Genomic DNA, 13,889 nt, shown 5'->3' with positions numbered 1-13,889 from the left:
CGCCCGAGTCAAGAGAAGAGGGTCCGGGACGCGCGGGCCGGAGTCTCGGTCTTGCCACGGTCAACGGCCTTGGACGGGATTGGCGCTCGTGACAGCCAGGAAGGCGTCGTCGGACGACGCTCGATGATGGCACCGGTGCGGGTAGTCGAAAATCTGGGACAGCCGGAGCAGAAGCAGCCGAGTCATGTTGCCTGGAGATATCCAACGCGGGCACGACGCGAAGGACAGGATGACACGGTGGACGCGAGACTGCATCGCGGCTCGCGTCGCGGGATGATGGTGTCAGGCTAGCTGCCCTATCCTCGTCGCGCGACGATTGTGCACAGTCCCCAACGTCTGACTTGGCAGAGTGGTCGCCAGCAGGGCCCAATGGCAAGTCGGTCGAATGAGAGGACGGGCAGCGCAGGACAGGGCTGAAGGTTACAGCTGCTGCGTCGCTCTCGATGGCTTGTAGGTGCCGCGGTGTATCGACAGTTGGCAAGGTCGGAGGTAGCGGAGACGGCACGGGGCAGAGCTCTTGCGTTGACTCGGAGGCTCGCTCAGTCGGCAGCGTAGACAAATCGGATGAAGCGTTGGTCGGTGACTGAATAGCAGGAGCGACGTCGTTGGCGCTAGACCCGATGGCGTGCGGCACAGGAGCCGGCGTAGGGTCAGTGATGGCACCACTGTCGCGTATCATCGTTGGAGGCGAGCAAGGCGATGACGTGGCCGGTATCGCGGTCGTGTCGATACCCTTTGTGACGCCATGATGCGCGTACTCGCACGACAGAGACCCCTGGAGAGAGCCGGAGGCCGGGGACTGTGCGGTAGCGCATCTGGTTGTCGCCAAGACGGTATCGGAGCAATTCGAGGGAGGAAGGCTTGCCTGGTGGTGGCTTCCGGGCACAGGTTGAGATGCGGGTAGCGCTGGCGGTGGGAACGCAGGCAGCGATTCGCGCACCGTGCGGTCAGCCACTGGAAGAGGGTGGTAGGCAGCGCCGAAGAAGTCGAGCACGCGCTGCCGCAGTTCGTCGTACGGGCGCGGGCCAGGCGATGGAACGCCGAGGTGGAGCTGGAGAACAAGTGGCAGGACGTCGAGGAGTACCGCGTGCTTGAACTCCTGGATCCAGATGTGGTTAAGCTCCAGAGCGGCCTCGAACTGAGCGAACCATGCGCCGACGTAGCTGGACGAGAACGGCGGCAGTGGTGGGTCGAACTGCGGCTCCGGCCAGTGAGCCATGGCAGCGTGTCGCTCGGTGGAACGCGCGTTCTCCCGGGTCACCAATGTAGGAGGGACGTGACGGCGGCTGTACGAGCCGTGCCGTCGTCCCTGATAAGAAGGGTGAAGGCGGCGAGCCGAGCGACGGGGCTGCGGCGACCAGCGTGGCTGGCTTTTGGAACGACACTGCGCGTTGTTGTTGTTGCCTCAAAAATGCGCGTGCCGAGCTTGCGCCTCGAGCACGCGCTGCGCTTCTTTATTTTTTTTCTTCGACAGCCGGCGCTGAGGCACCGGCTGAGAGCGCCGACCAAAGCGCCCCGCGTTGCGGCGTCGGTGGGCGCTACAATGCTAATTACTCAATTAGGCGTTTTGATTTCTCGTGGAAGTAATGGCCGCCTCATCGCGTAGTTTAGATCAAGGATTATAATTGTGCTATCTGCCACAGGCTACTTTTAAAGATTTGGTGCAGCTAAAATGAAACACCCTGTATAGACCGGCCCCACAGTGGCCGTTTGCCGCCAACTGCATCTTATGCAACCATAATCTTTACCTGGAAACGCTTGCGGCGAACGCTATCCGAGAAGGCGAGCTTTCTGGTTCTTTTTCTTTCCCCGATCGGCCTGCGCCGCCACTGCCGCGCAAGAAGGCGAGTTTTCTGGTTCATTTTTTTTTCTTTCCCCCGCTGCTCTTCTGGCACCATATCGTAGCGGTCGTTTTCTTCTCACGCGGCGCTCGGCGTTCGCTTTCATCTTTCGCTGTGCTTGTTAACTCGGTTACGCCGAGGGAAAACGCCGATGCCGATGCTCGCCGCTGGAACGGGCGCCTAAGAGCTGCGTTCTAAAAGCAAACAAAAGTTAGTTCATGAGTTGTCAAAATATAAACAAGAGTATGGCGTTATGAACAATCAAGTTTACACGAAATAATACATGGGTTTTTCGAAGTCGGGAACGACAAGTTATGAAAAAAAAAAGCATTTGAAGACAGTGCGTTCCATTCTCTGATGGTTCGCGGAAAAAACGAATATTCGGAACGGTTAGTACGTGCGAAATATGGTTCAGGTTGTGATTGTGTCTGTCTGGTCTGCTGGGAAAAACTGGGAGAAAGGTGTATACCAGGATTGATAATAAACTGCCGAGTGGGGAGCAGGAAAAGAAACTTGAGCTTGGCGATAGCTCTGCGCTGCGATGTCGTTACTAGTCATCAGTGATGAAGGCAATCAAGATTGTGATAGGCGTTATAGATGAATCTTACTGCTCTCCTTCGAACCATTTCTAGCTTATATGCATCGTTTTTAAAGTACGAGTCCCAGGCCACCCATGCGTACTCTAGATGGGGTCGAATAAAACTATTGCATGCAAGAAGTTTGATCTGGGATGGCGTGTTTTTTAGTTTGTGTTTAAGAAATCCCAGTTTTAGAGAAGCAGTTGAACAAACGTCTTCAATATGGCTAGTCCATGATAGTCGATTGGTAATCGGGGCTCCCAAGTATTTAAACTTGTCGACTTCGATCAAGAGATTACTATTCAACTTATACCTAAATGTGAATGGACTAACTTTATTTAAGTTTATTTCCATCGACCAGGTGTTACATCAATGAGAGAGAATTTTGGTTGTTCTGCAAACAGTCCTTTCTGCTTTTAATTGACTTGTAAAGAATGCAGTCATCTGCAAAATGTTTTAAGTTTATGGCGGAGGTGTCTACTGATGGAACGATGTCATTGATGAAGATAAGAAACAAGGCAGTGCCAAGGACACTAACCTGGGGAACTCTCGAGGTACAGGTAGAACTTCAGAGCTTCACCCTTCTACCTGGAAAAACAGCTTCTGATTGGTGAGGTAGGAGCGGATCCAGTTAACTAGATTAATGGGAAGACCAATGCTAGAAAGCTTCATGAGTAGTTTAGCATGACAGACCCTGTCGAACGTTTTTATAAATAAATGTGGCAGTTTCGCCCGAAAGGCGAAGCATCAATTGCGATAGCAGATTAGTAGAGAGCTATTCGGAGTAGGGATAGTAGTTTTATCGTCTGCGTAAACTTGGACACATTCGCTTTCTAACTGAATAAACAAGCGTGGTGTCAGCGCGCACAAGCAAACATGAACAGATCACAATCGAAGACCGCCGACAACCACTGTCAAAACGCTGGCAGCAAGCGCAGCCGCCGCAGCGAGCGAAGGTTCGTGCGGTCTATCGATTGAACGGAAACTGAGCGACGAATGCACGGCGCATTCAAAGGTCAGAGCTGTGTGGAGATCGCTTGCAACATACGGTGCGCGCGACAACACCGGCAGCCCGTACCGGCGCAAAGGTCAAGAACGCATTTGTTGGCAGAGTAGAAGCCGCCCTCCGTCCCGCGCTGCCTTCTCGTTTTCCTCCTTTCGCGTGGGAGATTGCGTCGCCAGTTCCCCTTGCGCCCGGTTGCAAGATACGCATTTGGTGCCGCAGCAGAGCGTTGCCCCCCCCCCCCCCCTCCCATACCCCCACGGCCTTTCGCGCGATGGAAGTCGCGTTTGCTCTCCGCCGTCCGTTCGCTCTCCGTGATAGCGCGTGTCCCCCGCGCGCTTTCACTCGCACATACAGCGCGCGGCGACGCTTTTATCGCCCTTGTACTTTATACGGAACCTCACGGCGACGGCGACGCCGACGGCAGAAATCCGCTTGAAGTGTCCATATAATTGCTATCGCAATAAAATTGGAGGACGCTTAAGCTTCGCCTTTAAAGGGCCCCTAAACCACCGAGCGGTCGAAATTTAGTTGTGGTGTTGCAGTTGTGCACGAGTCTACAACGAACACGTAGCCGCGAGAATTTTTCGAAATGGTGCCGTAATAACGGAGTTACACGCGTTTGTGGATCGAAAAACGCCCCTCGCTCGTTTCGCTCTTTCCTTCGCTGCTCTCCTCGTCGGCTGGTCTCGCCTCCTCGCCGAGTGCTTCTCGAAATGTCACGTGACATACGTCATCGCCAACGCGCGTCTCAAAACACTGCCTGCTTCCGGATAAGGCACGCCCACGGTAGCGGCACATATCCCGACGGCGAACCGGCCTCCAGTGCCGTAGAACGTCTGCCGCGCGAGAGGTGTCCAAAGTAGACGGCAGCTCGGCCGGCCCCGTCCGCTGCACGATCAACGGGCCAATGGACGACCGCGAAGCTGCGCGCCTCCGCCACCGGCAACGAAAACATCGGCTGCAGCTCAGCTCCAGTGCACGGCTACCGACGGGAGACGACCGGCTCGGTTGTGCTGGCATCGCAGCCAACGGCGCCGCTAATGTCAGCGTATTTTTCTTCTTTGTGTACAATTATTGCGAAGAGCGATAACAGCGATAAGAAAATATTGCGGCTTGTGCGCGTCGGTAATTCATTTCGAAGCGCCGTCCGCTTTAGCTTTGAAGGGAACCGGAAAAGGCCGAGCGACGATATGGGCGCCGTCGAGCGATCAGTGGCGGTGAGGCTGCAGCACAAATGAGTCCCGGTCTCATCCTTTCTTCCTACGGCAAGGAAATCTCGTCGTTCGCGTGCAAAACCGCTGTCGAGCGGCGGCCCGCGAATGGCAAACGGCGTGCGGCGAGTTACCGTTGCGGTGACGTGGACGTGGACTCAGCGTTTCTCGGCTACCCGCTGTTGCTACGGTGCCGGCCCGTGTTATGCGAAGCGTGCCGCTATAGACCCTGTGTTGCGCGCACGTCTGGAAAGGCCATCACTGTCGCACTCTGTTCGCGCAGCTAATCAGACCGCTAAGCACGACTGTGTTTGAACGCGAGTGATTTGGCACTTGCGTTGGGGCTATTCGCAAGGGCGCACAAGCGAGCAACACGACGAGGAAGAGCAGGGAGCGCGCGTACCTGCTAGCAGACAAACCGGAAGTCGTAGGTTCTTGTTCGACCAATGGGCATTGTCATTGCCGCTGACATCACCAGATTCACCCTGCTGACACCGTACTGCTGACATCGTGACGACCACTGGGGACACTGGAAAGGCCAGGAGAGGAGGACGGCATTGTTTTTTTTTTTAATTTTGTGGCGCACCCGCGGCGCGTAGCGCTGCAGCGTTTGGCATCGTTGATCGTGACGGCATTCTGAACTCGATGGCGTGTTTCCGTGAAATGTTAAAAAAATATCTGAGGTTATCCACCTCAGATATTTTTAAGAATGGAACGTGATAGCAATCAAAGATCCCTGGCTGCTTATCAGGCTTTCCGGCAACTGCAGCTTTCTTTTTCTCCAACTTCGCCTCCGCATGCGGCTGCCGCAGGGAGCCTACATGCAACGCTATTGGAGGCTACCGAGGAGGCGAGCGCCATCTGGATGGTATTTTTGCAAGGAGGATACTGCGGCGCGACGCTGTATGAGTGGTAGAAATTCTGGAAAAGGGGCTTGTGTTTGAGTTTCCGCATAAGAAAATTATGTGTTCTTGTATATTCAAATTACAATCCGACGCTATCACGTCTGTAGGTTGTGGTTACGTCGTACTTCACGATTTTTCTGATGCATTTTACTTTGAGAAATTCGATTATTTCACCAGCGCCTCTGCGCCACGCGGAGGGCCTGCGTGGTTGGCGTGGTTCGGGATGATTTTCTTGGTCGGACAACGGCGTCGATGCCGACGCCGACACCGACACCGGATTTTCTGCGACACGGGGCCTTTAACGCTGTCGCGTTTAAATCTAAGATGGCATCTATTTGGCCGCTCTTATCAAGTGCTATCGTCACTACTATGAATAGTGGTGACGAGTAGGGTGGTGGTCGACAGGAGATTGTTGTTGGAGATTACATGATAAAGGGCGCGCAAGACATTGGGGGGGGGGGGGGGGGGGCGCACGTGCAGTACCGTAATCAAGCGCGCGCTAGGGGAAGCAGGTAAGCGCACGTCTCCTATGCTGGCCCGGTCGTGGCTGCGCATGTGCGCTGTCTTCCCGCGTGCCTTACCTTTCGGGCGCAACTGCGACTTCTTGGGAAATAAGAGCTTCTCTGCGTAAATCAAGCGGAACTTATAATTAATTCAACAAGCGAACCAATGTAAAATAGATCGAAACTCTCGAAATCATGGTCGAACCGTCTATTTTAATAAAAATGGGTTGATGTGGCTTTTAGAAGACAGCGCAGATAATTTCCTGATGAGTAAGAGGGAAAACACCTCCTCACTCTAATGTGCTTGTCGTGCTGTCGCATCGCCTGCACTTTTGCGTGGAATATTAAAGCACCCTGGTATTCAGTGATAAATTATTTACATGCTGTGCTTCGTTAGCCTCTGTGAGCTGTTTGAGTGCCTCTTCAGCTATCATAGCGTTGATTTCTTTTATACTTGTGCTGCTAAGCAATGTGAGTGGCGGCCTGGGGGTCACTGAAAACTACCCACGTTTGCGCCTGTACGCGGCAGGGGTGAACTGAACTACATTTAAGTGTTCTTAACCGGCAGTGCTCAAGAAATGTCATCTATGCGGGAACAGGGGGACTTGTGGACTTGCGAGTTTCTCGTAAGCCTAATACAAGGTCGTACTATAGGCAAGCACTTCAGAAATATTCAAGCACACATAAAAGCTTACAATTTGAGCGAATTTCTAGATAAATGATATATCTACATTAGGCGCCATACTGGGAACTGTGTTCCCATAAAAAAAGCACTGAACTTATAATGAAAGCACTGAACTTATATATATATATATATATATATATATATATATATATATATATAATAAGGGGTTTCCCCTAATAGGCGATCATCCTGTATACATGCAGTTGTAAGTTAAGGTATGAGCCACTGATTTTAGCTTTCCCCCTCGGTTGTTCATAATCATGTCGTACATTTATTACCATTTCAGTTCGCTTAATGTCTGTTTTATATTTTAAATTTAGTTGATGAATGTTACTTAACGATACAGTTATTACTTGCTCCTGCTTTGCGATGTTCACTTCCGTCCTTAGATTCATTCAGTGTCATAGCCACTCTCGCATTTACCTACGTTACGCGACTACGGTCAGTGCATGCGCCAATATCGATGGCCGGCAAGGTGCAGTGACAACACACTTGCTGTATTCTGTGCAGGCATCGAGGCGTGGCGGCAGGAGATGCAGCTGGAGCGCTTTGTGTTAGCCGGCCACAGTCTCGGAGGCTTCCTGTCCGCGTCGTACGCTCTCTGCTACCCGCACCGCGTGGCCCACCTGGTGCTCGAGGACCCCTGGGGCTTCCCCGTGTTCGACCCCGGTCGGCCGCGTGGCAAGCGCATGGGGCCCTGGTTGGCACCGCTGCAGCTCTACTGCAACCGCTTCAATGTGCTCTCTGGACTGCGAGCGTCTGGCCTCCTTGGCGAGTACAGTTTCAGCCAGCCCGCTCACCGCGTTGCCGTCAGGGCTTTGCACTTTGTAGAGAGAGAGAGAGCGAGAAAAGCGATGAAATGCAGGGATGTTAGCCAGATTAACTGTCCCATTGGCTACTATGCATACGGAGTAAGAGGAAATGGTTGAAAAGATGAGGAGTATGGTCACACTAAGGATTACATTACATGACAGATTTTTTCGACAGTGCTTTTCAAACATTTTGTGACATTGCTGTCGGAAGGTAGGGACAAAGATCGTTGAAGCTTAACCGCATCTCCGATCTTTCACCACGCTGATACATTCGGACTGCCTAAAGGGTTAATGAGACTTATTAAGACAAGCTGCAATGGCATGGAAGAGCAAGAATGTAAAAAAAAAGAAAAAAAAAAAAAAGATTGCTTCTTCAAGTTACCGCTCAATGGAAGAAGAGAGCAATCACTACTTCAGCCAGCATAGATGAGAGGTCGTATTAAAGGCGACGTGAAAAGGAAAGTAAATGCTGGCAGTGGGTTTGCGTTGCTGCTTGGAGCCTCAGCGGACAGAGAAGTTTCTGATGTAAAGATTCCATGGGCGCTTTGTCGTCTTCAAAGCAAAAGACTACGCGATTACAGAAGGCTTTCGGCGTTCGAGCCCGCAACTGCGTGACGGAAATCAGTGAGACTACCTTCTCGCGTTTTCATATAGCCGCCCCTGCATCCCATGGTATACAGCAAATGTGTTTAGGCTTCGTACGTTACGTATACGTCATAGCGAAAAACACCAATCACAATGACACTGCGACGTGATACGACATGCGATATGCTGAGTGCAATTCGACGGACGCGTGTCGCTTTCCGTGAAGGCGCAGAAAGAGGGGTGCCCCAAGTGTGAGTTATGCGCACTTATACGGGGTGTCCCATCTGTCAAGAATTTCGTTTTTTTAGAAAATACGGCCCATTCTAGGGGTGTCCCATCTGTCATGCATTTCGTTTTTTAGAAAATACGGCCCATTCTACGTGAAGATAATTAAGTGCACATTGTTCAGTCGAGTAGAGTATAGCCGCCAGTTATCTTTTTGTTGATACCATTCAATTTAACAATTAACTGTACTTAGCTTAATTTTTATTTACTGCTCTGAGTGCAGTGCTCTCAATGAAGAAGTTGCAGGAAATCGAAAGAAACTTAAGGCTGGCATGTTTTCAGCCAGGTACTTTTTGCTCGTTTATTTTTCCGGCAGATAAAAAAAAAACCCGCGAAAGAAAAAAAAATATCACGTGGCCGACCATCCGCTCGCATTAAAAAAAAAACAAAAAAAAAAACAGCAGATCCAACGAGTTGGAATCTATATACAAGCGAAGCTTTGTATGATTGCATAAAGAGTCGAAACACGAGTTTGTGTTTATTGAATGTCTGCACAAAGTGACACGGAAGGTTTTATTCAGGCATTGTAGGGAGGATAATGCAATGCCACCGCCGCTAGCGCGGTGATGATGATGACGACGATTTATTGGCATCCCTTTGAAACGGGGCGGTGACAAATAGTCACCTAGCCAAATAGTGACAAATAGTCACCTAGGATGCGTGGACGTGAGCGCCATCTGGTGATGGTGCAAGGAACCCAGTGGCGCGCGTACTCCGCTGTGATTTGTTGGCCTATTCGGCAAGGGGACAGCCAGGTCGCAGCACTGACGGTCACGAAACTCGGCGAGGTTCGCAAAAGCAGCGCCCTCAAACAAGCTGCATAGCAGTTAGTGGCAGAGACTGCGCTTTATCTGGCGCGCTCCGCCTGCGACAGAGCGGCGCTTTGGTGTTGATAAGGAAAGAGTGCCGATAACTGGTGGCTGATGCGTAGTGGAAAGAGTGCGTTAACTCCTGTGGAACGTTTTATTGCGATAGCAATTATATGGACACTTCTACCTGATTTCTGCCGTCGCCGTCGTCGTCGCCGTCGCCGTGAGGTTCCCTATAGATAAAATCTTCGCCGCGCGCCGTATGCCCGAGCGGAGGCGTGCGGGGACGCGCGCTAGGAGAGCGAACGCACTCAATCTCCCACGCGCAAGCAAGGAAGCGGAAAGCCAGCGCCGGAGGGAGCAGGGGGGGGGGGGGGGGGGCACTTCTCTGCCAACAACCGCGCTCGTCGCTCGTCCGCACAGTCTCTTATCTCTCCCACGCGCAAGCAAGAAAGCGGGAAGCCAGCGCCGGAAGGAGCGTGGGGGGGGGGGGGGGCACTTCTACGCTGCCAACAACCGCGCTCGTCGCTCGTCCGCACCGTCTCTTATCTCCACACGGCTCTGACCTTTATGCGCCGTGCATTCGCCGCTCAGTTTCCGTTGAAGCGATAGACCGCACGTACCTTCGCCCGCTGCTGTGGCGTATATATGCGCTTGCTGCCAGCGTTTTGACAGTCGTTGTCTGCAGTCATTCAGTGTGATCTATTCATGTTTGTTTGTGCGCGCTCACACCACGCTTGTTCCATCAGTTAGTAATAGTCGGGCCACATTTTCCAACGCACGCTACACATGAAATGCTGCCCGGGTCGGCAGTGCAGCGCTACAGGTGTGTCCCTTCGCACCGGCTGCCCACGGGAAGCGCTTCTCATCAACACCACCGTTTCACACGCGCCTCCTCGTGGTCATCGAGTCTCTCTTCATGTCGGTCTACTTACGCCACAGCACACCTGCTTACTTAATCAGCTCATGTTTACTACAATTCATATTGCTACCAAAGCCGCTCACCTTACTTCGTATGACATTGCTGTGTTGCTATCGCATTCATTGCTTCGCCCTTAGGGCGAAACTGTGACATTTTTTGAGGGCGCTGCTTTTTAACGCGATAGCGTTAAGGGCCCCGTGTCGCAGAAAATCCGGCGTCGGCGTGGATGTCGGCGTCTGTGGCGAGAAAATCATCCCCAACAACCCCAAACCGCGCAGGTCTTCCGCGTGGCGCAAGGTGTTAGTGAGGAAATCATTTCGAACCACCCCGACCGCGCAGGCAACTCCGTGTGGTGCAAGGTGTTAGTGAACAAAAATTTAATTTCTCACTGGGAAATCCGTCAGAAAAATGGTAAAGTACGCCTTAACCACAACCTACACACAAGTTGGCGTCGGACTGTTATTCTGTTACGAGGAAACTTTAACACAAACCTCTTTTGCCAGCATTTCTACCATCTCAACACCGGCTCGCTCGGGTAGCCTACTTGCGAAAATCTTATCCAGATGGCGCTCGCATCCTCGTCAGGTCAAATTGGGACTTCGCCTGCGTAATGTGTTATGGACACGCGCGCGCGTCGGGGCAATAGCAAACAATTAATAAAACAATAAAAAGGTGCTAGGGCCTTGACATTTTCATATAAGACGACTTATATTGCCCATGGAAAAGCGTCTTCCCAGCAATGCATTTCTGTTTAAAGGTGAAGCCAACTTTAAACGGATCGGTGTAAGCTTGGTCTTTGTAAGCTGGCTTTCCCACGTTCTGTGTTACGGTGAAGCTCACTGAAACAAAAATGCTATGCGAACGGGGCCCGATAACGCTATCGCGTCCCATTCTTAAAGGCGAAGCTTAGGCGTCCTCCAATTTTATTTTGATGCAGTGGACGGTTAATCACGTGATGCTTTGAATCTTTCGCAGGCTTTGTTTATCAACCGGAAAAAAATAAACTGGCATGAAGTAGCTGGCTGAGAAAATGCCAGTTTTAAGTTTCTTTCAATTTTCTACAAATTATTCATTTACAGCACCCATTCACAGCAGTAATAAACATAGCTAATTGAAATTAACTAATAAATTGAATGGCATCAACAACATAATTACTGTCGGCTGCTCTACGCGACTGGGAACAATATGCACTTGGTTATCACCACGCATGATAGCTGGGACACTCTGTATACAGAGAATTCGTCAACGGCTCAAGACTGCTTTTGACCTCTACATGCATGCTATTCTCTAATGTCTGCTTCGGGTACATTAATCTTATCAGTTAGCAGTTAATCGTGCGCATGGCAGCATTTTTAGTGTTTAAAGCGCAAAGAAGTTGCAGAAACGTAAGCGTCTAAAACCGTTGCCGAAGGCACTGATCGCGCTTTGCATCCAGCGCTTCTTCCATAGAGTGTTGTCTGTTTCACATGCCACGGGTGAAATTCCTGTTATTAATGGCGCTGTTCACTGCTCTGTCAAGTGCTGTGTGTCAGCCTGTGCGGTTCCTCTAAAAATTATAACTGTTCAGCTTTCACTATAATTATTTGAGGTAGAGGCCAGAGTCCCGAACATTGTTCACGCTGTGCATGTGTATTTTTATTACGTAAAACTTTTATGTGTGTATTCTTCGTAAACCAGAAAACTATTTGTCAACGAGCGCACGCTGGCTATTTATTACTTCTGCCCTGTTGCGAAATGATCAGACTATAGCACTTATGACCAAGGCATTGATTCGGGCTAGTTGGTTTGTCATACTAAAAACCTCAATAACACTAAAAAGATAGAGACGCACAAGCAACGACAACACGCGGCGTTATGACGTGTGTATTTCTTTGTTTGTGGTTGTGTCGTTGAGTTACATTATATCTGTTAGCAAGCACCGACTATACCAACTTGTCCTGCAATGTTAAATGATCAGACTTGCTTGCTGTTTTCCGTGTGCGGAATTTTCCGATGTCTGCTAGAGCCTTTTTATTTATCAAAAAAGGAAATAAATGCTTTTTTTTTTAAGTGGAAAGTTGTCCATGCACGATAAAAGTGTCTGTTCTTTCGTTCTTTTCTTTTTCTATTTTTTTAGCTGTGACTCAGCGCACATTTACCCTCTGTTTTCACTTTCGCAGGACCGTTTATAATGCAGGCAGCACTCAGTGGTGCTCACAGCCTTTTCGGCCGTGTTGTCACGGATCCCACCGCTATTCCCAATTACGTGTACCACTGCAACGTCCGGAGGCCAACGTAAGAATGAATACAGGATGCCGGACTGCGTTTGAGGACATTCTCATGAGTTATCAGCCGTGCCACCGTAATTATGGAAGTGATTTTATTTCTCGCTAAGTTTCAGCATCGTCTTCTCGCAATAAGGCACATTATTATCTTACAGAGTGTGCGGTAGTAAAGTAAAATATGACATTATTAAAAAATTGATATTGAGTATTAATCAGAATGAGGTTGCCCTAAATAGCGCTGCAAGGATTAAGTCCCGCGTAACAAGGACGGGGTAAGTTAACGGTGAACGACGCATTGCGTAAAATAAAATTGGCAAGCTATTTCTGGAGATACTTCGTAGGTATAGCACTGCGGCGGCCGGCATGCATGACCCTTTGCTCTGAGCGGCAAGACGTAGTCGGTTTTACTTGGTGGACAAGGCAATTAGCCTCGGAATGCCTGTCACATTGCATAAGAAACAGATTAAAACAGGCTGCTTCTCAGCTGTGAACAAATTGCTTACTACTATGGAGAAAATAAAGTCCACGGGAGGGTACGCACGCTACTTGAGACGTTTTTGCGTAGAGCTATAGGTGTTGAAAACACTTGTACTAAGAAAAATGTTTCCGCATATTGTTTTTTCTCGCTATGGTGCTTCGGCACTGTCTCGAGTAATGAAAACTACGAGAACAAAAGCGACGACATAACAACATCGTGCCGTCCAATTTTATTGCTTGAATAAACCATAGATTAATCAGAAATTCTGCTTCGGCTTCGGATTACGACGCAACAACAAGAACAGAACACAAGAAACGCGAAGCACAGACGCAAAAGCAAGCCGCAACTGCTTTATATTTGTTTTTCCCCCTTCCTACGAAGTAATTAAATTTTTAGTAATGTGACTATAATAATTATTTGTCTAATTAAAAAAATATGCGCGAGGCGACCTCTAAATACAAACATGCGCGAGGCGACCTGTAATAGCGCGAAAATTGTTTTTATTTTTTGGCAAAATGACTTAACGAAGGGATTTCTTTTCGAGTTATTGTTTCCGAAAAAAAAAAACACGAGAAAAAAACACTTGGCCTTATGTTGCAGCTAGTTATTTGCAGAACTGTTTAGCGTCACCAAACTGAGTAGACCCATTCCGGATGCCTTACTCTCAGGCGCGAGCTCAATTTTTGAAGGGGAGAGAGAGAAAAGAGAAAGAAAAAGAGAAAGAGGGGAAGGAAAGGGAGGTTAACCAGACGAAGTGGGGGGAATTCGTATCTAATCTGAGGTTGCTTCTGTCGTTAGTGATGTATACTTAAGCTGGGTTGTAGTCCTGAAACACCTAATAGGGTTTCTGAGTCCTAGGTGCCTGGAACATTATGTATAGCAATAACTGTTACCTGACCTTAGCAATTAACGTGACATAACTGTTTAGCTAGCACAAGAAGCAAACCTATTATTATAGTTTTGCTTGTTGTATTAAAAAATAATTCATTCTGGTATTAAACAATC

The 13,889-nt window shown here is 49.6% G+C and overlaps 1 protein-coding gene across 6 annotated transcripts in view; it reads left to right on the top strand.

Annotated features, from left to right (window-relative positions):
• The window catches only part of LOC119436029 ((Lyso)-N-acylphosphatidylethanolamine lipase), a 123,316-nt gene that overhangs the window by 96,539 nt on the left and 12,888 nt on the right, over positions 1-13,889 (top strand). For all 6 annotated transcript variants that reach the window (XM_049655245.1, XM_037702765.2, XM_049655232.1 and 3 more), the window contains 2 exons: positions 7,240-7,500; positions 12,302-12,416. In XM_049655245.1, the coding sequence (XP_049511202.1) occupies positions 7,240-7,500; positions 12,302-12,416 (376 nt within the window). The remainder of the gene's footprint in view (positions 1-7,239; positions 7,501-12,301; positions 12,417-13,889) is intronic.

Source organism: Dermacentor silvarum, chromosome 1 (assembly GCF_013339745.2).
Source record: "Dermacentor silvarum isolate Dsil-2018 chromosome 1, BIME_Dsil_1.4, whole genome shotgun sequence".
In the NCBI taxonomy this organism is placed as follows: domain Eukaryota; kingdom Metazoa; phylum Arthropoda; class Arachnida; order Ixodida; family Ixodidae; genus Dermacentor; species Dermacentor silvarum.
Note: the sequence above shows the minus strand (reverse complement) of the source record. Positions and strands in the feature narration are given on the sequence as shown.